Source organism: Anas acuta, chromosome 7, assembly GCF_963932015.1.
Source record: "Anas acuta chromosome 7, bAnaAcu1.1, whole genome shotgun sequence".
Classification (NCBI taxonomy): domain Eukaryota; kingdom Metazoa; phylum Chordata; class Aves; order Anseriformes; family Anatidae; genus Anas; species Anas acuta.
Window position 1 is genome coordinate 18,768,715 of NC_088985.1, and position 23,552 is coordinate 18,792,266.

Here is a 23,552-nt window from a genome sequence, read left to right on the forward strand (position 1 = left end):
GGGCCTCCCGGGGAGGGCGCGGCGAGGCCCCGGGGCCGGGGCTGGGGCTGGGGCTGTCTCCATCTCTGTCTCCGTCTCCCCGCGCCTCCGGAGATGAAAGGATTGGGCCGGGCGGCATCAGACAAGGCTGCAGAGCCGCGGATTGGCCCTGCCCGCGTCAGGCGGCTGCACACACACGGCCGGCACGCTGCTGGAGGCCGGCCTGACCGGCAGTAACCTCCGCGGAAACCCAGCCTCTTTTTTTAAAAAAAAATTTATTTATTTATTTTTTTTAAAGCACCGTCAGCCTTGGAGGGCGGCCCAGCCAATGCCCGGGAGGGGTGTGCGCAGGGGCCGTGGTGGCATCTCCTGCGCGCTGCGCCCGCGGAAAGGGCTGCGGAGCCTCCACCTGGCCGCTGCCTCCCTCCCTGCGCGGGGTGCCGAACAAGCAGCCGCTTGTTTCCCCGTCCTCCCCTTCCCAGCAGGGCTGGCAGCCTCGTTAACCCGTCCCTTCCCCGGCCGCTGCGAGGTTTTCGGGGAGGCAGCGCTGGGGCGCATCGGCGTGGCAGCCCTAATTCATAGATTACACGGGGAACCAGGAACAGGAATCGTGCGTGGGACACTTCCAGGCAACCAGCTCAAAGTGCTGAGCTGGCAGTGCTGAAGGGCTTGATAGTACAGGAAAACATTCTGGGCAGGGGATTTAATAACAGCCTTGAAGAAAGAGGGAGAGGCAGAGATCTGAGTTCCACTCTCATGAAATGCAGGCAGAGGGATCATTAACTTTATTTTTAGGCTTGGCTGAATAATCAAGGGGTTTGAAGATTTGCCTCCTCTGTCTTGCTTGTTTTAGAAGGAGTTGTGCGAGCAGAGCTCAGATCAAAGGAGCACCAAGGCACCAGAAGCTGCACCTCTCGCACTTACAGCAAAGTGGAGAGCCAGAGCACTTCATGTGCTTGCTGTTACAGCTCAGGACAGCCGCACAGCACCACGCTGCTCGGGGCTGGGGGAGCGCGGAGCAGCCCAGCCCTTTCTCCCTGGTGACCCCCTGCTCCCCGCCGCAGGCACCCGCTCCCACGCTCTGCGGCTCGCCAGGCTCTGGCTCTGCCCTTCCCACCCAGCGAGCTTTCAGGCAGCAGGAGCTGCAGCTGGAAACCCAAGCGTGGGCCCGTTTTGCCGAGGAATTCAGCACGCTGTGTGCGAGGGGCTGCCATTTTGCCCAGCAGTGCCTCCGCACTGCACCCCCTTGCATCCAAAGGGAGCGTGCAGGAGCCATGCGGCGACGGCCTTGTTCACCGCTTCTTCCAAAAGCAGTGGGTGGGTGGGGGAGCGGGGAAGGAACATCAATTACAGCAGTATCTGGTCCAGGGATTCCCCCCTCTCCTTTTGTTTCCCTCCAGCTGTGAAAGGGATGGGGAGAGCAAGGGCGCGTGCTCTCGCAGGAGGAAAATTCCCCCTGGCCGGGGCTGACGAACCCGTGTGACGCGCTGGCGGCTGCACCCGGCCGCAGAGACACGCTGCCGGTATTACGTGTTGTGCTGCATGTACATCCGTCAGCCACGGGCCCTGGCACCGGGCCCTGACTGGAGGTAACCTGCAGTAACCCGGCGGCGCGGGCAGTTGGCTCTGCAGCAGCAGGCGTGCCCGGCCACCACCGGGCGCTGGAGTATGAAAGCCATCATAATCCGCTCATTCACCGCGCTTAAAGAGGCAGAGGTTTTTCTGCCCTTTCCTGCTGCTCGGGGAAGGGAGGAGGCGCTGAGAAACGGGATCGCGTAGCCCTGCCCGCCATGTCATCAGCCCAACACGCCTTAAAGTAACATTTTTATTATGAACAAATAAAATTTCAGATCAGCACAACCAGATGTCTGTTTCCATATTAGTAGAAATTATTTCAAAAAGTTTTTTTTTTTCTTGTCCAGTACACAAAACAGAGATACTACTATGCAGAAATCCCTAAGCTGTGAAAAATCGTATCCTACTCTCATTTCAACAGTAACAGAGCTTAGACAATGTGCAGATTCAGCTTTCCAGTCCTTCCCCGAACACCCAACGCTTGGACAGCTGCTCTTCATGATACCATCAGGACTGGGAACGGTCTTGGAAAACAAATGCTTCCGCCAGCATCGGTGTGCGTGTGGTACGCCTGCCTCCTCCTGCTCCCTGCGCCCTGGAGAGGCAGGGTGTAGCCCCATGTTTCAGACAGGGAAACTGAGGCACAGAGAGGTTTGTTCTTTTTTTTTTTTTTTAAGTGACTTTGTCCCAAAGCACGCAGTGAGCAAGTAGCTTACCTGGGAGCAGAGCCCAGGAGAACTAGAAGCTCTAGTCATGAGGTCCCGCTGCTGCCTCATCCACTACCACCTCTCACAGACTCATTTACACTAAACATACAGACAATGCGTCCAGGATACAAACATGCCACCAAAAATATATATATATATTTATAGGTGTATATATAGATATATATATATATCAAACAAAGTTCTACTTAAAGTGTTGTATCTGTTTCTTAATCTAACAAAAATTTCTAACTCATACATTCAAAATCACCTGCACCCACAGTTCAATGTAGGCAATTAAATAATTAAGAAACCCCTCAAATGTTCGTAATTCAGCAAAAAAAAATAAAATACGGCAAATAGCTGTCAATACTCCTATGTATATTAAAGAAAGATTTAAGGCACCCAGAGATATTTGCCAATCTACCTTTAAAGTGACTGGGCAAACACCAGGACTGTTTGGTTACTGCTCCTCAGCTTCCACCCTAATTCCAGATTCTGGACCCAAATCAGCACTTGAAATTTGAAAGGAACCCTTGATGTCATACCTTGCTTCTCTGCTGAGAGGATGTGGGATATTGCAGCATGTCACAGCACGCTTCTCTACTGTAGGGTATATCACACAACACGCTAAGGGCACCAGGAGCAAGGACATTGTTCTCCTCACCTTCTCCCCCCCCCCCCGAAGCCCCTTTCAAATTACTGGCTGGAGCAAACTCATCCTCTCTGGAGACTTCCAGGACCTCACAGGGGTTTAGATGGAAATGAAGTTAGCCCACAGTTTCAGAGCTAACTGTTTCTCCTTTTTTTGAGTTTTGTTTTTTAATGGTAGGATACAGTTCCAGCCACAGCCCCTTTGCAGAGCAAGGGGGCCGTAAGGATGCTGCCTCCAGCCAGCTGCTGCCTGCCTTTAGGATGCCAGGAGCCAAGGGGCTCCCCTGCTCCATCCTCCCACCACATCTCTCAGCCGGAGACCACATCTCTCCCGATGGCTCAGAGCCCTAAAGGGTCCTGGTGATGAGCAGTAACAAGGCTGTGGCAGGGAGGCAAAAGGAGAGGAGGACTGCTTTTCTGAGTAACAAGCTAAGGAGAGTTAAGGAGAACATCGCAGAGCTGTCCTGGTTCCTGGTGTGTATCACAGCAGCAGGAGAAAGCAAAGCTGCAGAGGCTTGCTCCAGCGAGGCTTGCCTGGCTGCTACGTGGCAGAGCAGGGCAGGGAACTGGGCACCTGTGCCCCTCTGCCCTGCCTGCCCCCAAAATATGGGAGATGCCACAAACCCCACTCCTGCATCACCCCTTCCTGGTCACCTCTCGTGCTTTCCTCCAGCTCCATTGATGCGTTTAAGCAAAACAACAGATACTATTGCTACAACTAATAGCAAAAAACTAAAAGTGGATAATGATATAGGGAGTTAAAAGGAAAAAAAAAAAAAGCACATTCAGCCTGGTGAGGGGCTCAGGGCCACTGCACCCACAGCCCAACTGCCTGAACTCCAGCTGCGGTCTCTGCAACTTGCAGGAAACAACACCCACAAGGACTTCTTTTTCCCAACACACCCTTCAGCTGCTTGCCCACACTGTCTCGGGGCCCTGGTGATATAACCGACCTTTAAGCTGCCTCAGCCGCCTGCGCTGCCCACGCGGCGGACAAGCGGCTTGCTCTCCAGGCTGAGGAGCGAGGTGGCGGTCGCAAGGGTCTGGGAGGCGAGCTGAGGGACTGAGGAGGAGCTGCTTTCTCTTCCCATGCTCTCTTGGGAGCGCACCCCCATCCCTCGAGGAGCTGGGGGCTGCAAGCCACCTTGGTTCCTCACTACCTGGCTCCGTCTCAGTGTTTGTCAGGCACTTGTTAATCGACCGAACAGAGCCCATGTGGACAGAGAGACCTGCTCTATCGGTCCTCTAAGACACCCTCACCCCTTCTTGAGCCCACAGGTGCTCCCTCACCATGCTGTCCATGTTCCCTGCATCCCTGCATGCAGCACAGGCATACCCACAGGACACACACGGACACCAGGACATCTACCTGCCACCCTGTGGGGACCCTGTTCCTCCAGCACATAAAGCAGCTTAACACCTTGGTGGAGCTTTGGTTTACATCCTTCTCCCCCTCTCCATTTTGGCACAGTCCCGTTTGCTGGCACAGTCTCGGTGGCGCCCAACAAAGCCACCTGAGGCTGGTGGCACAGCCCTCCGTCCCCTCCGCTCTGCGGCTCTCCAAAGGGGCCGCGCGGTCCCGAGCCAGGCTCTGCCTCCAGCCCCCACGGGACACGCCAGAGGGAGGAGGCCGTAAGGCCGCTGAGGCTCCCCTGGTGGTGCCCACAGCCACCAGCACACCTGCCTGGAGCTCTCAGAGACTCTTGGGGCTCTCCTCCCACCTGCCAGAGAGGCTGAGAGGCAGGGAGGGGAAGGCAAACTCCCCGCGCTCTACACCTGATGGCAAGGGAAGGGGATGGGGGTGCTTATCTCAGGGAGCGGTTTGGCCGTGCCAAGCATCAGCAACCCGTGAGAAAGGAGGAGGGACAGAGGAAGGAGGGGAGGGAGTTTTGGGGAGAGGGTCACTGACTTTGGCTCAACTCTTCAGCTGGCTGATACGGGCATCCCTCAGCTCCGTGGTACAGCCGGCTGCGATGGCCGGGCTGCTTCCTACCGGCTCCTCCACCGGGGGAGGCAGGGACAAAGTAAAGCACAGAGGGCAGAGGGGTTAGAGAGAAGAACGAAAAGGGGAGGAGGGAAAGGGGTGGCCTTGCGTTACAAAGGCAGAGCTCCAGATCTTAAATACATCACGTAAAATACAGTGTGGAAGGGGGTTAAAACTCATTATCATTATCTTAAGCAAACTGGTAGCATTATTCAGTAGTTAGTAAACAGAACATTAAACCTTTGTCCAGCGTGTTCGGAGGGGTCAGGAAGGGAGAAAGGGAGAAAAAAGGAGGAAGGAGAGGTGTGGATGTGTGTGTGAAGGGGAGTAGGAACTCAGCCACTCTTGTGACTCCCATCTCCAGTCCGCATTTTCCGAGCCAGGATGACCTCCTTGGAGACCTTCTTGCGATCACTGGCCAGCCCCAGGAGGCACATGAAGTCGATGAAGGCTGTGGTTAAGTTGAAACGCCAGCCAAACTCACTGGTAGAATAGTCATAGGGGAAGGTGTGGTGGTAGTTGTGGAAGCCTTCTCCTGCAAAACAAGACCATGGAGAGGATGTTGCAGGGCTCTAAGGTTAGGGGTTAGGGCCCCTTTCACATGGCCCAAAGCACTACGTTCCTGGAACAGACTCTGGATTGACTCTAAATTGCTTTTTCCTCTCAGCCAAATTTCTTCTCCCTGTGATCTACCCCATCTCATTTGGGCATGGTCCAGCACTGGGAGAAGCCTGGGCTGGCCCAAAAGATGCAATGACAGCCATAGAGGAGCAATGGGGCTTTGGAGGAAAATGAGCATGTTGCAAGGAACCTAGAAAGGCTCTGGTTCACTGGGGGAATCCTAGTGCCTTTTCCTCTGCCACGATGAGAAACCTCTTAGTACAGGTTGAGCTACCAGCTAGACCTGCAGCAAGTCCATGACAAGCTGGGAGAGGCCAATCAATAATCCTACAGTACCAATAATCCTAATGCCAAAATCCAAAGGGCATTTCCAGATGGCAGGAATGCAGACAGACTTCTACAAGCAGCCTACCCTAGACAGCTACTCTCTGCTCTGGAGAGTGTCAAGGCAGGCTTCAGTGCTCACACCTTCACTGACACTGCCTGGACTCCTGTTCTAACCCCTGGCTCTCTGCAGTTCAAATTCTTGCCTACTAAAAATCCATGAGCAGATCTTTCAATGGTGGTAATCAATGCAGACCCACTAATGTACAGGGATGCAAAACAGCTTAGATTTGGGTTTGGGAGAACAGATCAGAGCAAATGCTGACTCTAGGATATACTTGCCTAGGTTCCCAAAACTTCAAAAAACATATAAGATCTATCTCATCCCATCCTCAAGTACCCCAAAAATCACCAGCTGCCCTAAGAATACGTCCAAATATGTGCCTGCTGTCTTTCAATACAGTAAGTCTAAGAGAGATAAGCAGAGACTGCAGCACAAGTTTTTCAGTCTGGTAAACAGGGCGGAGAGACCTTGGAGCAGGGTAAATAAAATATTGCTATTGAGATAAGGAGGTGCTAAGTGTAACAGAGCCCTTTCCAGGCTGCAGAAAGGCTGGTGGAAGCTGATAACCCCACTGCCCTTATGTACTCACTGACCAGTTTGGGAAACATCCCCACATGCAAAAGCTTCAGGGCTGGAGGGGAAGATTGCAGAGGAAATGGTGACACCTGGATTCACAGAAATTCCCATAAACACCTGCAGCACCAAGGAAGTGAAAGACACGGACGCTGAACGTACCTAGGGCACCCAGGCTGACCAGGGGGTTCTCCCGTGGGTTGATGTTCTGATCATATGGCCGGTTGCCAAACATGTGAGCAGCACTGTTCACTAGCCAAGTGGCATTGAGCCCTATGGTGTAGCGCAGGATGGCTGGAATGAAGAAGCTGATGATGATGGATTCGTCCCAGAAGTACCAGGGTACTACAGTGGGCAAGGTGAAGCACAGCAACACCACTGAGGGCTTGTAGTATCTGGAAAGGAAGGGACCAGGAGAAAATGGTTCAGTGACAGAGGTGGGGCTGATTCAGTCCTCCATTTGGAGGATTCACACTTGCCTGAGCTATACAGGGAAAATCAAGTGCAGAAATACCTCAGCCCTGAGCCCTGCATCTTTTACCCTGAATACACAGAAGCCATTCCTGGAGACTTCAGTTTCCCATCCCTGCAGATGTAGTGACAGGCTCACCTCCTCTGGGAATGAGCCCCAGTACAGCCGCAGACAGCTGAGACATCCCACACAAGAGGCATGAGTGAACCAAGACTGTCTTTCTCAGTGACTGCCCCTCTCACATCCCCATTTTCAACTCCCCTTTCACCACACCATTTCCAGCACACTGACGGGAGAGAGGCAGAGGCATGACCTGGAAAGCATACCACAGCTCCTCCAAGGATGGCCTGGAGGCACCCGCGGGTGGGCTCTGGGCCAGCCAAAGCAGCAGCTGGGCTGGGGGCAAGCAGGTGTGAAGGTGCTTTGTGGTGGGAAACTCAGCCCGCTGCTGGCGAGGTACTACGGGAGAAAGGGGTGTAGGAGGGCTGGCAGCAGCACCAGCTCCCAAATACTTCCTGCAGGAGAGGCACGGCTGATTTCTCAGAGAGCTCATCCCACAGCAAAGGCTCAGGCAGACCAAAGACTCACGCTTCTCTCGTGACACCCTCGATCCCCTTCATGCTCCAAAGGTGCTTGTGCTCCCCGGCCCACCCCATCCCACCCCACACACCTTCATGCCGGGGCTCCCCCCAGAACTCACTTCCTCTGGAACATCACCACTTTGTCGGCCTTTATGTCGCTCAGGTCCAGCTTCTGGCCCTTCTCTATCACATCTGGGTGCTTGCGCACCAGCAGCCAGCCAATGTGGGAGAAAAAAAAGCCCCGCATGGCGTTGTGGGGGTCTGCGTCTGTCTCAGAGAACTTGTGGTGGACACGATGGTCCCGGACCCACTCGTAGATGTCATTCTGCAAGGCAAGGGGAGCAGAGACTTAGGGCCAGGGCTAGAGATGATCCCTTCAAAGTAACAAAAGGGCCTAAAATGTTTAGACAACTAAATCCTGTTGATCTGAACTTGTATTGGTCATGCTATCTTTCTTTATATTTTTGTTTTGTTTATTTTTTTATTTTGTTTTCTTTGACTTTTAAAGCAGGCATTGGATTTTCTTTGCTCAGCCATTTTACTTGTCTTCAGAATTAGTTTATTTGGTGGGTCTTCTTTTCTCTCTTTTATTATTATTCAAACTGATTAACTTTAGGCTTTAGGCTTTGGTTTGCATATTCTCCACAGCACCGCAGGCTCTGATGGGTCCCTTTGTTCCCCCACCCCTGCAATAGCTGGTCCCAATTGGGCAGTCAATGCCTCCTCCCTCACACACTCAGCACTTATTGGTCATATGTCCCTGTCTCTACACGCTGCCAGCTGGGATTGACCAACTTGCCCCTTCCCTCCATATCTACACTTTCCACGGGTCAACCTGCCTTACTTTTCCTGGGATTGCCAAATCTGTTTAACTTGGGGGGCCTTTTTTAGTTTTCTTGGAAATCAAATTATCTTAAAAGGCAGGTCTCACTTTAGAAATAGAATAAACACACAGTTTCAGTGACAATTACCAAAAATCATCCCTTTTGGCTCCTTTACCCATTCAGTTTAATCTGCAAAATCAATACAATTCGGAAAATGTCAGTTTTCATCATTTGTATTAAGAAATGTTTGTTATGGCCAGTTTTAAGAATAGATTCCTGTACTTACTCCTTTACACCAAGATTCTGATGTGCTCAAAGCCATTTATTACAGTAAACTAGGAAACAAGAAACAGATCCAAGCACACATCTTATTTCTTCTACTACACAACCGGCTCCTTAATCTCATAAGTACGTAGGACTTCTATGTACCTCGCCTTCTGCTGGAGGCAGCAGGCACAAATCTGTAAAGAGATCACGTACCCCAGCTGGAGCATGGTACCTCCATCACACCATGTACACAAGCATACCAGGGGGCTCAAAGCTGAAACGTCAGAATCTTGATACAAACTTTAGCTTATACCTTTTCTGCAGATCTTAGCTTGTGGTGACCTCTAACTGCAACCTTGGCTTTCTCAGATCAGCATGCAAAGCCTATGAGAACCCTCCTTGCTTGAGTGTCCAGCTACAGGTGTGTTGGGTCTGTCTGAGCTGGAGTCACCTTTTCCCTGCAGCAGCCTGCACAGTGCTGTGCTCTGCACTCGTAGCTGGAACAGCACTGATATCACTCCAGTGTTGTGTCTATTGCTGCGTAGTGCTGGCACAGCATCAGGACTCCTAAGCCCCCAAGAGCCAGCAGGCTGGGGGTGGGCAAGTGATGGGGAGGGGACATTGCCGGGGCAGCTGACCTAAACCAACCAAAGGGATATTCCATAACACCTGATGTCACACTCAGCAATAAAAGGGGGGGCTCTCGTGGGGGAGGGGGCTGTTCCTCCTGAACAACCACTACGCGTTTGAGGCCCTGCTTCCCAGGACGTGGCCGAACACCGCTCGCTGATGGGAAGTAGAGAATAATTTTTCTCTCTCTCTGTGCTTCCGCGCGGACTGATTGTTTCTTTTGCATCTGTTTCTCCTGCCCATTCCCTTTCCCTTTAATTAAACCTTTCTCATCTCAAACCTCGAGTTCTCTGTGTTGTATTTTCTCCCCCTCCTTCTGAGGAGAGGGGGAGTGAGAGAGCGGTTGTGGTGGAGCTTGGCTGCCCACCTGAGTAAAACCACCACAACAGGTTATAACTACAAGAGCTTTTACTGTGCTGCGGCTGCCTAGTCTTGCAGGTGAAGGAACTGACTAGATGTACAAGTCTCAAATTCTCTGAAACCACAAGTCTCTGAACAGCCAACAGGCATTTTCTGGAGGACCTCAGATAATCTGTGGTCTTCTCTGGCCTTAAAAATTATCAGTCTGATCTTGGAGCTGCTGCCACTAACAGGAATGAGGTAAATTGAAAATAAACTCTGTCTTGAGCTCATTGAAAACAACTACTAAAAGAAAAATTCAGGAGGAATGGTAATGACTTTTCCATAAAACTTTGGATTAGTTCCTACCGATGCTGAAATATCTGTCTGTCTCTCATCTTTGTCTATTCCTATCCTCTATAGCAATAACTCAGCAAATTCTTTCCCCCCTCTGCCCTATAACCCAGCTGAAAGATGTTTTTTATGGGACTGGCCAATACAAAGCAACCCATCCTGTTCCCATGCTGAGTGCTGGGCCAGCAGCTGGAATCAACAGCTTGGTCCTTCCTCTTCCACATGGAAGACTCTGGTTTGGTACTAACAGAGAATAGGAGTGTGAATGGTGTTTTAGAATGTTTTCCAAAGCTGGAAAAAACATTCCCACCCTGTTCTGTTCACACGTCAATAAGATTATATCCTTTACAGCTACACAGTGAGCAAAGAGATAATGGCTTTGAAATAGGTGGTCTCACTTGGGCTTTACCCTTCTCCCCACACCTCGACTTAAGAATTATTTAAGGGCACAGCACTGGCACTTTTCTGTGCACTGTTTTCTAGCAGAAAGTACTGCACCCTGCTGCACTACCCAGTACTTCCTACACAGTAGCAAGCCTGTATGAAGTCATTTTGAGTACAGCTGGAAGACAGAGTGCATTAGAGCTCCATCAAGGCAGCAAACAGGAGAGACTGCCACGCTTTTTACTTGCCAATCCAATTGGGGTTTTCTCTCTAACTTCTTCAGGGCCATCTCTGCTACTATTTACAGTCCCTAAGGACTTCCCAATTTGTTTGCTTTGTGGATGGCAAAGTGCTCCCGTGAGTGGTTAAGCAATATCCTGAGAAGCTTATCAGCTGCCTGCAGTCACTTGGGCCACTCTGAATAGGCCCAACCCTTCTCTCCTTGAAACATCACTGCCCTGGGATGACTCTCTGAAAGCCAGTGGCATGACTTAATAACAGGGTTATTCCTAACCATCACTCTTCTGAACCAAAGAAGCATCCCCCTAAATGCATAAGCTCAAGTTCTTGCTCTTTCTGCAGCAGCAAATTCCACAGACTGGCTCCCCAGGCTGTGCAGATGTGTCTCCCCTTGTCAGCAGTGCAACAAGGGGAAGGTGAGGCACCAAGAGAGTACTTGGCACTTCCACACCTCCTTTACTTCACAGATCCTCCCAGGGCAAGCACAGGGGACCGCACTTGACTGAAGGGTACATTCCTGCTTTGGAGAGGTTTCCTACCCCTGGCCTTGGTGAATAGTCCTTCCCCCACCTCATTAGCAAGGTTCATTTCACAGTCACCCTCTGAAGGAATAAGGTGAAGACAAGATGGACTCTGGCACCACAGTGTTAGATAGAAAAGGCAGGTTGTTTGCTAGCAAGATGTAGTAGGAGAGAGGAATCTATCTTAATCTTGAACCCTGTGTCCGAGACACAGATTCAGGGGAGCACTTCCTTCTGAGGACCAGCAGCAGCACATGGAGGAGATGCTTACCTGGAAGGCCACGGAGTTTGCAATAGTCAAGAAGATCCGCAGGGGCAGCGTGGCTTTGTAGGACCGATGGCTCCAGAGGCGGTGAGATCCAGCTGTTATCCCCAGAGCGCTCACCACGAAACACAGAACGGCTGGAGAAGAAATTAAAGTGTTGGAGCAGTTAGAGCAAGTAAGCCTGCAGCAAAGTTTCAGGCAGAAAAGCAGGCCTTCCCCCAAAGCTATGTATGCAAGAGAAAAAGCCCACAGAAGGAACAAACTAAGACAGTTTAAAAAAAAAAAAAAAAAGCACTGGCCAGAGAAAAGATCTAATCAACCATTCCATTGATGCTTCACCTTCACCCCAATCACAGACTTAAAACTGCCCACAGGTTCCCATTCCCAGGCTCTTTCTGATCCCCCTTCCTCAAGGCTGCTTCATGTATTCCCTTTCCACACAGGTCAGGAGGGGAATTCCTTGCCTCTCTGAGAGCTGGTGAAAAACCACATTCTTCTCCCTCCAGATCATGTGTTTGTCTCTCCTGCCTTCCTTGGGCCTCTGGAGATTAACCTGTGTTCCAGCATTTGGTCCTAAATGGAGAAATGATCTTAATAGGGTCATAGCAACATTATGCTAGGAAGCTGGGGCTAATAAAGAAACTGGATCTGAGAAGTGACTCTCTAGGAAGGAAGGGTCAGGAGATTTGGCAGAAAGACGGAGGGCATTCAACAGCTGATTTGCACTCTAAGCTCAGGAATTGAGAGGGAAGGGTGCACATCTGTGCACGTGTCAATTGATCCACCTTCAGTCTGCTGGGGGAAGGGACATCTTCCCAGTTCCTGCAGGAGTAACTGTCCCTGGTTTAAATTTGCAGATTTCAGCCATTTGGCCTGCTGCAGAAGGCACTGCATGTCTCAGCTCAGCGCACCTCTGCCTCCTGTCTTCCAGGGCCTCTGCAGTCTCTCGGGAGTACCATCACTGGCCATAACTGACTTCCAGGGCATGAAAAGGGATGAAAAGGAAAGCAAATGCAGCAGGATCTGGCCTTTGCAGAAGATAATGGAGCTGAGCAAAGATCACAAAACTGGTCAGACCTGGAAGGGGAGAGGGAGGGATGCTGGAGCAGGGCATTCTTTTCAGGTCTACCTTCAGCCTCACTGACAAGAAAGTACTTATTCTGGACACCTTGAAGGCCTCCTCTAGCCTGGTGATGCTGACTCAAAAGTTATGAACCATCTCATGATTAGTTTACTGTTGGTTTTAGATTTCAACTTGTTTTAAATCAGTCACTATCTACACAAATTCATCCAGAAAGCAAACCTTGAGAATACACCTAACATTTGACTCCGATCTGAAGAACCTCAGACACTGCAGTAACAACCTAACCTACTCCTGGATGGGTCAGACACATCCTAGTGGCAGTAGGAGTGTGACACACCACCATTCTCCTTTGGACATAGGCTGCTATACCCTGCAAACCATATTTCATAAGTTGCCTCTGGGCAACTTAATACCTACTCTGCACACCTCAGCAGCTGAGGTAAGTTTTGAAGAGTGACAAGCGGTTTATACCAAAGCTGAGAGCAGTATCTCTCAAACCTGTGCATACTTTGTGTGTATGTACTCTATGAGAAACACCAAACAGGGAGTCAATGGAAAAAACAATGGCACCTTGCAACAGGTGCTGGATCAAGGATGTGGGAGGCAACTTTCTAGGGAAGAAGCCCAGCTCTCCACTGCGGGGTAAGTAGGTGAGAGTTAATGGTGCACTGAGGACAGAAATTGAACTATGCAATCTTTCATCATCTCTAATGGCACTAGAAAGTAAATGCCAGGTTAGGAGAATACAGGCCCTATTTTATAGCCCTGAGTTCAAGCTTCTCTTTCTAGTTAACCCTCACATGCTGACCAGGAATTTTTTGATTAAAAAAGGCCTCTGGGAAGATGGGTCTGGCTAAAGGCTGTGGTATTTCAGTTTTGCAAGAAGGAAGCTGTCCAGCATCTCTTTGACACAGGCATTTCTCAACATTTGCCTGTGGATATCTCCATCCCCCAGCAAAAACTGACACCAACAATGAAGACATATCAGTCAGCACAAGGAAACACAGAAGAGACATGGTGGGGACTGAGACAGACCCAGAAACGAGATAACCCAGTACTTGCTCTGGGTAATCTTAACTGAAAGACTTTGTTACAAATCTGGAAGAGTACCCGCAGCTTTCAGGTGCTCTGGCATGGAACAGTCAGAGCCTTCATCCAAAACCCTCAAGCAGCAGCAGCTCATGCTGACTTCTTAGATGAGTCCCACAACTCTAAGCCTGTGCTGCCCTGCCTCTAGCCCCTCTACAATAGCTGCAGTTTGTCTAAGGAGCAGACATATCCTGTGGGAAGGGACCTGATTCTCAGGTTCTGCATACATGTCACTCAGCCCCACAGAAACCTGAACTCTACTTGGGGGCTTTTAGCTCCACCAGACATGTAGGTCATGACAGTGAGAATTGCTGCAAAAATAGGATCTGGAATCTGGAACAGAGAACCCTAATGATTCAGAGGGTTCATTCCCACAAACAGATAACCATGGCATAGCCATGGAATGAGTATCTCACAGGGAATGAAGAAGTAAAGCTTCTCTAAGATCATTCACTAGGACAAGAATTGGAAAGAGAACAGAGAAGGCAAGATAATGTAGCCAAGGTTTTCATAGTAGCCCCGTGACGTTGTCCCAAACTGAAGGACTTGGGCACTCCATCAGCTGAGGTTTCAACATCATGTTCTGTACCGTGACATGACTGTGGCTTTGAAGTGTCCAACATCCAAAACATTGTCACCTCACAGGTGATGTTGTCAATGACCCCTTCAACTGGAATACAAAGAGTTATGACCACTAGCAGTAATATGCACTTGGTGGTCCAAAAAATGAATCCAAAAACATTTCAGCTTCAGTCATGCCTATGTGACTCAATAGGCTTCACCTCTTTGTGGCCTGGATTCAGACCTCAAGTTATGATAGGAAGCCAGGAATGTGCTAAAGGCATTGTCACCTGCATTCAACACTGAGGATGTTTACTTGAAGAGGTGTCCCTGCTCCAACAAGTGTCCTTGGGCTTCTGCTCACTGGGAGGGAAAGCCACAGCTCAGGACTGTTTCCTCCTTGCCTCCCAGTCCTCGCTAGCCAGATTGTTCCTAAGGATAACGAGACAGCTGCTGCTCTCAGGAAAAAGATACAAAGAGCAAAGAAATGCATACAGGCTGCATAAGGGGAACAGTGTTCAGAAGGAGCAATAGGAGCTACTGTTGCTAAATTTTGACTTCCCTGTCTGGCAAAAATCAGAACTTCCCCTCCGTGCTAGTAAAGCCTGGAGAGGACACTAACAGAGGTGTTACCAGTAGCAGCCTTGATGGGAAAGCAACAACAGACTTCTGTAAACATTTTGCTGGACACATTCCTGTGGCTAGTGCTGGCTGAGATTTTCAGGCTGCCAGTTACCTAAATTATCTAGCAAGACTCTCCTCGGTCCAAAGGTGATGCAGCAGTAACAAAAACCAGTATCAACCCATGTTTCTGTCACCACTGGTGCTGCGAGAAGTTACGGTATTGTCAGAGCACCAAGGCAGGAAGTTCTGTCACTGTTTTATAAACACTGCTAGCCAGACCAATAGGGCTTTACACATATATTATCTCTCTGCTGCACCTGAGGGCCAGGAAGACACCCTACAAATCGTATTTTGTGTGAGGCCGAGAGCAGTGAAAGAAGAAGCTGTCAATCACCTTTGCATTCTGCCCCTCCAGGTTCAGTCTGGCAAATGACACAAAATCTGCCCATGATCCCTGAAGAGAAAGAGAACGAGCCAGACTTTGTCAAGTGCAGTGGAGATGAGAGTAAATAAAGACGGGAGCTGGCTTTCTAACCAGCTTAGAGAGCTCTCAATATGGTGAGCTTTCACCTGATCAACAACCCCAGCTCGTTCTGGGAAGCTCTGTACCAGAAAGAGATCAGGGGATACAATGCACACAGCAATGCAGAACAGCAAACAATGATGAAGGCAGGGCTGGAGAGCTTGAGAGACAAAGAGGAATTAGCACACAGAGAAATGAAAACAAAAGAGGACACAGTCACCAATATAACTGGTTTCAGAGGGACAGAAACATCAAGGAGACAGTGGCCTAGATGAAGAGGATATAAAGCAGGGAATTGCTCCTTATAAAAAATACAGTAGGTAGATCAGCTACCAGGCACTACAGCTGCCTGCAGCGTCACAACACAGAACATCTGGGGCCATGTTGGTTTTACATTGTATGTACACAGCCTAAGGAAGAAATGGTCTGAACAAACAAACAAAAACAAAACCAGCAGCTCCAAAACTACCACTGGGAGAGCTGCTCTGCCATGAACCCATGGCATACGGTTAGGAGCAAAATAAGTCCCTGCTGTTCTATCCTTTTGTGTTGAATGGGAACTGTAGTCCTCTTCTCACTAGCTCAAATAGGAACTGCAGTCCTCACTAACAGGGGGTGCTGGGAAGGTAACAGCAAGTCACTGAAAAGACAGTCGCAGAGGCCTGTGTGTCCCAAAGAAAGGAATCAGCTGAGAAAGCTGTGTGTGCTGGAAATGGTGGTCCTTTCCCAGAACAAGTGACCTAGGACAGGGAGCTCTCTTGTGCTACTGCAGCTCTGTTAACACAGGATGGATCTTCGGCCAGCGCAAGACAATGCAATTCCCCAAACTCCATTTCCTTCTCCCCATCCCAGGGCAATTGTCACTTCAGAAGCCACTGAAGAATCATGCAGTGCCTCACAGTGGCCAGACAGCCACTGGCACTTCACATCAGATTTGGCTGAGGGAGGGGAGTGGGAGGGACAGGAGCCAGGAAAAAAAGCAAGGCAGATTCCCAAGAAGTGCCGTGGGATGCCACGCAGATATCCTGAACTTGCACATGATTGCAAGGACACTGCTTCAGAGATCATTTCGGGGGGGGGGCGGGGTAAGACATCACTAACCTTCTGGATCAAGATGCTTGAGCCCACTTAAGTGTTGGATGGATTTGGAAATTACAGCACATTTCAGCGGAAATAAAACCAGTAAGCCTGACTTACCCTCTGCCTCCTCCTTGCCCCAAAGCTCTGAGGATATTTGGCTGGGGGTTGGATGACCCTGGCTGCCAGCACAGTGTGTGAGACAAGTCAGCAGCCCCTGCCTGAAGCCGTGAGCCCGGGAATGGGACTTCCCACCACACAGACAGCCCAGAAACACTTTTCCAAGGTTGTGCTGAGGCTGCGTGTTTTGCCCAGCCTTGCCAGACCCAGGGAAGAGCACAGCCCGTCCTTGGAGCCTGTCAAATTTTCACAAGGGAAAGGTCACCAAAGTTTTCTTTCATAACGGCCCTGTGAAAGGCCACAGTGACTGTGTGGGAAGAGGGAACACTGCCTCTGTCCCCGCTGATGCTGTAGCCAGCATCTGAGCCCCATGGCCTCCAGTGATGCCCATCCCCAGGGCCCTGTCTGTGAGATGTTCTGGTGGTTGGAGAGGCAACCACCAGCTCTCAGTCTGGCAGCCCAGGAAGCCATCTCCTTCCCGGCCCAGCTGCGATGCTCCTAGCTCACAGCTGTCAGGAGGACAGGCTTTGAGACCATGACTGTCCCAGGGTCCCATCCAGCAGGGACACCAAGGCAGAGCAAGAGTCTCCAGGAGGACATCTCTGGGGCCTGTCACCAGGCTTCAGCTCAGCACTTTGCAGGAGCACCACTGAAACTAAAAGCACTGCTGCCATGCCAGCAGGTCTCAAATGTGACTAGGGCTTTTTATTTCAGGATGCCCTGCTTCACAGAAAGGCCAGGGCTGGATGCAGTCTCTAGACCTCCCCATTGGGAACAGTTTGGCTTATTGAACCCTCTGGGAGTCCACACAAAGCCTCATGGAAAGTGAGGCTCCCCAGCAGCTCGGGCCCTGGTCCCAGCTGCCATTCAAGCAGTCAAAGGAGAATTTTGGTTCCTGCCCAGGGCAAGGTCTCACAGAAGGGGGAGCTTCTCCTAGCTACCTTCTGCTTGGTTGTGCTTTCCATTGGAATTTGCTGCCTGGAGAGCCACTTATTTATGTTTTGAAAGTTGTCAGCCTTAATTCTGGGATGATGGGGGCCAATCTGTGCTTTTATAAGAATGGTACAAGACTGGACTTCACATTTAATTCTTGACTTTTACCCTCAATATAACTGTATTTTTTCCTCTTTCTCCTCACACACATGGAATCTCTGCAGGCTTTATATCCTCCCTTGGTAAGGGCAGGAATGGGTCTTATTTGTGGCAGCAGCCTCTCACCAAATTCCTTGTATCTTGCATTCCCAGACACTCTCAAAAGTGCTCTCACTAGTATCTTTCTTCCTAAGTTTCTGGGACTGTCACAGTGCTCCATCAAACATTTTCTGTGCTTCACCTTGGTAGTGGCTGCATATTCAGGTATGGGCTACTTCCAAACCTAGCTGACCAGAATTGCTTCATGCCAAGATTTTTGTTTCCCACTCAGTGTCAGGAATGTTCCTGAGAGGGCTGCATGTACCAGAAAACCAGGCCCCCACCTCTGCCAGCTCCCATTGTAAAAGCCAGTCAAGCAGAGGACCTCCATGAGCCTGCAAGGATGCTGTAAAATAGGAGGAAAGATCTTTCCCACATCTTGTCTAATGCCTATGCACCAAGTTTACCCTTTATGCAGCCAAGCAGTCCCCTGCCAAATTCTTCCCCCTCATGACCTTACAGGAGACACCAATATGCCTTCCCACAGCTTGCTATGAAGCTGCCTGAGCACCTCCTTCTAACAGAAGACCTCCAATTCTTTCTCCTCTCTGAGTCTGCAGGCCTGGAGGAAAAAAACATCACCACCCAACAACAATATTTGCAGATGTCAAGAAACAAGTGGAGGAATGTGCTTACCCCACGCCAAGGTCTGGATCTTTGCAGAAGGTATCAGTGTCAACCCGAATATGGCCCCTAGATGCAGCAGGCTCATGAGGATAATATTCCTCCAGACGTATCGCAAGGGGGGCTTGGGGCCCTCCTTCTCACGGTAGGTCTCATCAAAGATGTCGTCTACCATGCCCCGGGCTGCTGCCAAGTCCTCATGACTGAGTAAGTCCTTCTCCATGACGGCATCCCCATTCTTGGTCACCCGGGAGGTGACAGTGCCGACGGTGGTGGTGCTGGAAGCGGAGGAGAACTCCTTGGAGAGGTGGCAATGGATGTGTTTGAGAAAGGAAAAAGGGGAAACAAAACAAGAAATCAGTGGTTACAAATGCAGGAAGCTGAAAGGTGGATAGGTAGGCTGGCAGTACCATGACTCGCAGCCTGCAGTTTCCCTGGCAGGTTCCATTTGTTCAGCTTAGCCCCTGGCACCAAGAACAGCCACTCTAGCCCTACCAAGGGATGGCCTGCAAAATGGAGACAGCCTGTTCTTTCCTGGGGGAGGAGGTGAACAGCAGACACCATGCGGAAAGTAAAGAAAAAGTCTTGAAAGCCAGTCTTCTATCCACCAGTGGCTTTGGTGAGCTCTTTTGTAGGCTGCAAGGATTTTTATTTTCCTTCAGTTTTATTAGTGGGCGTTTTTAAGGTGGGTTTGCAGTCTGGGCATGTGCACAAGCAGACAACAATAAAGGAAACCTTGTGAATGAACAAAGAGGTGGGAGAGAAATATGATCTGAAATATGATTTTATTTTCAATTGTTGGGCTGCTCCTGACCTCCCGTGTCTTTGTGTCACCCCACTAGGGATCACAAGGGAGCACTGGGAAGCATCCATGGGGGGTTTCTCTGGGGGGTTCTTCACATCCCCGTGCCTCACCACCCGGGCTAGGATGCGGCAAGACCTCATGCATGGAGACCAGTCAGACCTGCAGCTCCTATTTCACAGCTGCCGTTGAGCTTCTTATCCCTGTCCCGTTTTTCCACCCACAGGCAAACTGAGGCAAGGGAAGGCAACCCCGTGAGCCAAGGCCACCAATGCAGGGATAAGAAGTTTTAAGGAGCAAGCTCGTTGGGTCTGGCTCCCGGCTCCCTCCTGTAACCATGACACAACATTCCCTCTCCACATGCTTGTTTGCCCTGGCGCAGTGACAGCCCGCCCGAGCAGGCACGCATGACGAAAGGCGCAGGCAGGACTGACCCTAATGAGACAGGTCACTGAACCCTGAATCACCGATTTCCATCTCCATCCTGACAGCCGCGTGTTTGCTGGCGCTTGCAGCCCTTCCTCGGGCCCGAGCCCAAGCACATGCCTGGGCTCGACCCCAGAGGTGCTGGGCATGTGGGACGTGGCTGGTAGGGGCGTGCTGCCCCAGCCTGCCTCCTCCCTGAAGGCCACGGCCCTGCACTGCCTGCTTCTTCGGGCAGCCGGGCTGAGAAGCCCCCCGGCAAGAGCAGGAGAGACAGGGTGGGGGGGGGAGGCCACGGCAAAGCCGGGAGCCTGCAGCCAGGGAGCTCCTTTCCAGACAGAAACCTTTCCCAAATCAAAAGCAGATTGAACCCCAGGCACTCGGGATTCGTGAAAGACCACCGCTCTGCCATGGCCTAGTTTCCTGAGGGAGGCATTAAAATCAGGCCAGGCAGCTTACGTGGCCACCCCAACTCCTCCCTTTCCCAAGGGTAGAAACTAGAGGGTTACAGACATACCTTCCTACAGGGAGGAGCTGGTAAAGCTGGGAGATTCCCCACATTTGGGAAGTAAAACAATTGCTACACGAGGAGCTCTCTAAGTTTTTCCTTCTAGAATCGAATTTATCACAGTTAGAAAGGAAAAACCCTGGATACTACCGGGCATCCTGATGTTTCCAGTGAACTCAGGCACCGCTGAGCGTGGGACCAGCCACCTTGGCATCCCAGCTACGGGCCGTCCCTCCCTGCTTTTCTATTTAACGTCGGTTTGAGGGCGTGATATCTCCAGCTGCTGGAGAATTCAGCAATCGCCCCAAAAAGAGCCATGAGAAATGGCTTCTAATCCGGAGAGCATAAGTCCTGCCTATTCCAAAGTGTCAGATATTCTCGTCTGACATTTTGGCAGGAAGGCACAGTTTTCTTCCTTGGCTGGGAGACAATCTACCAAAAAACCTAAGGCTTGTCTATGCAGGAAAAATTCCCAACAGAGAGCTGGTGGTATAATTAGAAGGGTAACGCTCCCCATATGGACATGCTGCTTCCAGAGTAAGAATGTGGGGTTGGAGATGCATTTTTTCTCCTCCGTGACAGCTTATGTCACTGTCAGAGTTACACGGGAGCAGAGGAGGAGGAGGGAGAGTGCAAAGGAAACAGCAGAGAGGAAAAAAAATCATTCTTCCAGCATCGCAGCAGCCACATGAGGAATTTTACCAGCATGCCTTTGCTGCTAGAATTACCCTGATATAATTGAACTGGTCATTTCTCACATGTAAACTAACCTTAAATCAAAAGGGCTATAAAACAGCTGTGAAATACAGCTCTACCTTTACAGCCTTGATGAGGGGGGAAAGGGAGGGAGAAGTGGGCAGCTATTTAGCTGGAGACCAGGGAAACAAGGAGAGAAGAAAGGATTTTTATCCCCTTATGGCCACAGTAGCTCCGGCAGCTCCTACCAAGGAAAACGGGATGGGAATTGATCTGGGGTCTACAGACGAGAGGGGGAGGGAGCCAACTAAATCATTTTCATGAGCTCTCCCTCCTTTCTGAATGACTTGGCAGCTCTCATCTGCAGAACAGATGTGCTCCCCCATCTCCACGCCTCCCCACATACCCTACCCAGCATCGAACACTCAATAGGTGATCCTGGCAGCCAGCCAGCACTACAACCAGCTGCAGCTCAAAGGCTCCAGTGCTGGGTTCAGCCTAGGGGCCCCAGGGCACTGAATCTCAGGTCCACTTTATTTAAATATGCCCAACGTGACCCAGGGACAGGATTCTTCCCAGCCTCTAGGATATGCCCCAAAGTACACGTCAAGACCAAGGAACGTGGTCCGAGCACACTGTCCTTGGCATCCATTTCGGGTGGTGAGAAGAATACAATTATTTACATCCCAGCATCCCTGGAAGGTCACAGCACCTGCACAAAAGGATGGGGGAGAGACCCTGTGTGCTGGCGACAGGCAAGGCAGCGGGGCTGTGGTTTACCTCCCACTCCTTGGCACAGGCAGAGGTGGAAAGGATGAGAACACAAGAGCAGGAGCATCAGGATCAGCCCTTGCTTCCCCTCGGGCAAATGGTGATAGCCAGGAGGCAAAATATAAAAATAATAATACAAAAAAAAAAATCTCTAGAGATCCAACAACTCTACATCTCTTCCTGTTGCTGGGTTGTTATTCAGCCTGTCTTATGCCAAAAATGGGCTGTCTCCCCATTGTATGTTTGCTTGGCTCTGGCACTGCAGACACAGTCATTCATTTCATCTGGGCAGCTGGCCACTTTCACCTTGCGTCTGTCCTAGAGACGCTCCCTGCTGCAACATTTGGCTTAAAAACGCTGTTAAGTAAAAGCCCTTTCTTTCGGAAAAATAAATAAAAATCACAGCCTGAGCACTACAACGACCTCACGCCACAACGGACCTTCCTCAACAGCCCCGACCAGCAGGCTTGGATCGATGTTTTTAAAACAAGCCTGTATTTTCTGCCCACTTCATTCGAGGGTGCTCCCCGTCTCCCCGAGCCCCCTGCGAGGAGATAACCCCAGCGGCGGATGCCTCCGCTCCCCCCGCCACCTCCCCACGAGCCTCAGGCGCGCACCGATCGCCTTCGCCCGACGATGGCCCCGCACATCGGCGCCCATCGGAGCGCGCACGGACACGCGTGGCTGCCCACGCCGGCAGCGGCAGCAGCGCAGGAAGGAGGCTGCAAGGAAGGAGGCCGGGGCGAGGCCGAGACAAAGCAGCGCGGCGAGGCGCGGGGCCGCCCGCAGCTCCGCGCTTACCTCCTCCTGCAGCAAGTGCGCAGGCATGGGGCAGGGCTCGGCTCCTCGGCGGCGGCGGTGCGCGGATGTCCCCGGCGGCTGCGGGACTCTTGCCTCCTGTCGGCCCCCTCGCCCGGCGAGCTGTGCGGCTGGGGAGGCGGGTGCGGAGCTATTTAAGCGGGGCCGGGCTCTCCACGCCCCGGCCTCCCGGTGACCCCCTGCCCGCGGCGGAGATGCGCGGGGTCAGCGCGGCGGGCGGCGAGGCGAGGCGCAGCGGGGGCCCGGCTCTCGGCGTGCCCGGCAGGGGAGGCGCGGCGGGGCGGGGCGGGGGGCGGGAGGAAGGATGCTGAGGAAGAGGAGGATGGCGAGGGCCAGGCAACTCGCATGATGCCTGGCTGCTTTTTTTTTTTTTCTTTCTTTTTTTTTTTCTTTTTTTTTTTTTTTTTCATCCTCCCTCCCCCTCGCGAGCCGATTGGCTGCGGGAAATTTGGTGCCACCTCGGCTTGCCCTCGCCATTGGCTGCCCGCAATCTGCTGTTCGCTCCCCGCGGCGCGCACCCTGCGCGCCCGCTGCTGCACGGCTCCGCGCACGGCTCCGCGGGGAGCGCGCCCCGGCCCCGGCCTTACGCGGGGGATGCTGCGGGTCCCCCGGGATCTCAGCGCCTGCAGCCGCCCCCCTTTGTGTCCCTTCCGCTGGGGCACCCGAGGGGCGCAGGGCTCCCCCGCCATCCCCGGCCGGCGGCAGGGTGCGGTGGGGAAAGGGGCTTCACCCCAAAGCAGCTCCTCGGTGTAGGCATCTCTGCGGGGAGCATTATGTGTATATACATATATATATATATATACACACATATATAGTATGGTTTTTGCAGAGAAAAGCACATTCGCAACTCTGTGTCTGGATGGGCATGTATATTTGTATGGGTGTTTGTCCTGACATGCACAAAGAGTCGGAAAAACGTTGGCTGTAACCTTTAAGATGAATCCTGGCTATTTCTGCCAAAAACAGTCCCTTCTGGTGGAGGGTGGAAGGAAAAAGAAAAAAAAAAAAAAAAAAAGCGCTCGGTTTCTATCAGTTATTTTCCATAACAAGTTTCTCACCAGCCCCAGTAATACCAGTAAGAGGGAAACCCAGGCTCTTTCCCAGGGAAACCGTCCCCATTAAGTGAAGAGGAGGGCAATTCAGATAAAACCTTGGTGGCAAGGCTTGGAGGCAGCTCTCCCAACCCCACCAGTTGGACACCATGCCAGGCTCCCTGAGATGTTTGCAGCAAGGCCTGGGGTGCTTTAGTGCCATTACCCCAGCCAGGGCACGCTTCAGCTCCTTC

The 23,552-nt window shown here is 51.4% G+C and overlaps 1 protein-coding gene across 1 annotated transcript; it reads right to left on the minus strand.

Annotated features, from left to right (window-relative positions):
- Nucleotides 1–1,790: 1,790 nt before the first annotated feature.
- Nucleotides 1,791–22,491, minus strand: SCD (stearoyl-CoA desaturase). The gene is made up of 6 exons (XM_068687820.1): nucleotides 22,250–22,491; nucleotides 18,261–18,546; nucleotides 11,362–11,492; nucleotides 7,651–7,856; nucleotides 6,641–6,873; nucleotides 1,791–5,431 (listed from the first exon to the last, which is right to left on the minus strand). The coding sequence occupies exons 1-6, from the start codon at nucleotides 22,274–22,276 to the stop codon at nucleotides 5,232–5,234; spliced, it is 1,083 nt and encodes a 360-aa protein (XP_068543921.1). The 5' UTR covers nucleotides 22,277–22,491; the 3' UTR covers nucleotides 1,791–5,231.
- Nucleotides 22,492–23,552: the final 1,061 nt, after the last annotated feature.

What these genes read in the sequence shown, in the direction of transcription:
- SCD (XM_068687820.1), bottom strand. Translation starts at nt 22,276, where the DNA reads ATGCCTGCGCACTTGCTGCAGGAGGAG. An exon ending in CGCACTTGCTGCAGGAGGAG is followed by an intron (nt 18,547 to 22,249) that starts GTAAGCGCGGAG and finishes CACCTCTCCAAG; the next exon opens with GAGTTCTCCTCCGCTTCCAG. An exon ending in GTGGTGATGTTCCAGAGGAA is followed by an intron (nt 6,874 to 7,650) that starts GTGAGTTCTGGG and finishes CTTCCTTTCCAG; the next exon opens with ATACTACAAGCCCTCAGTGG.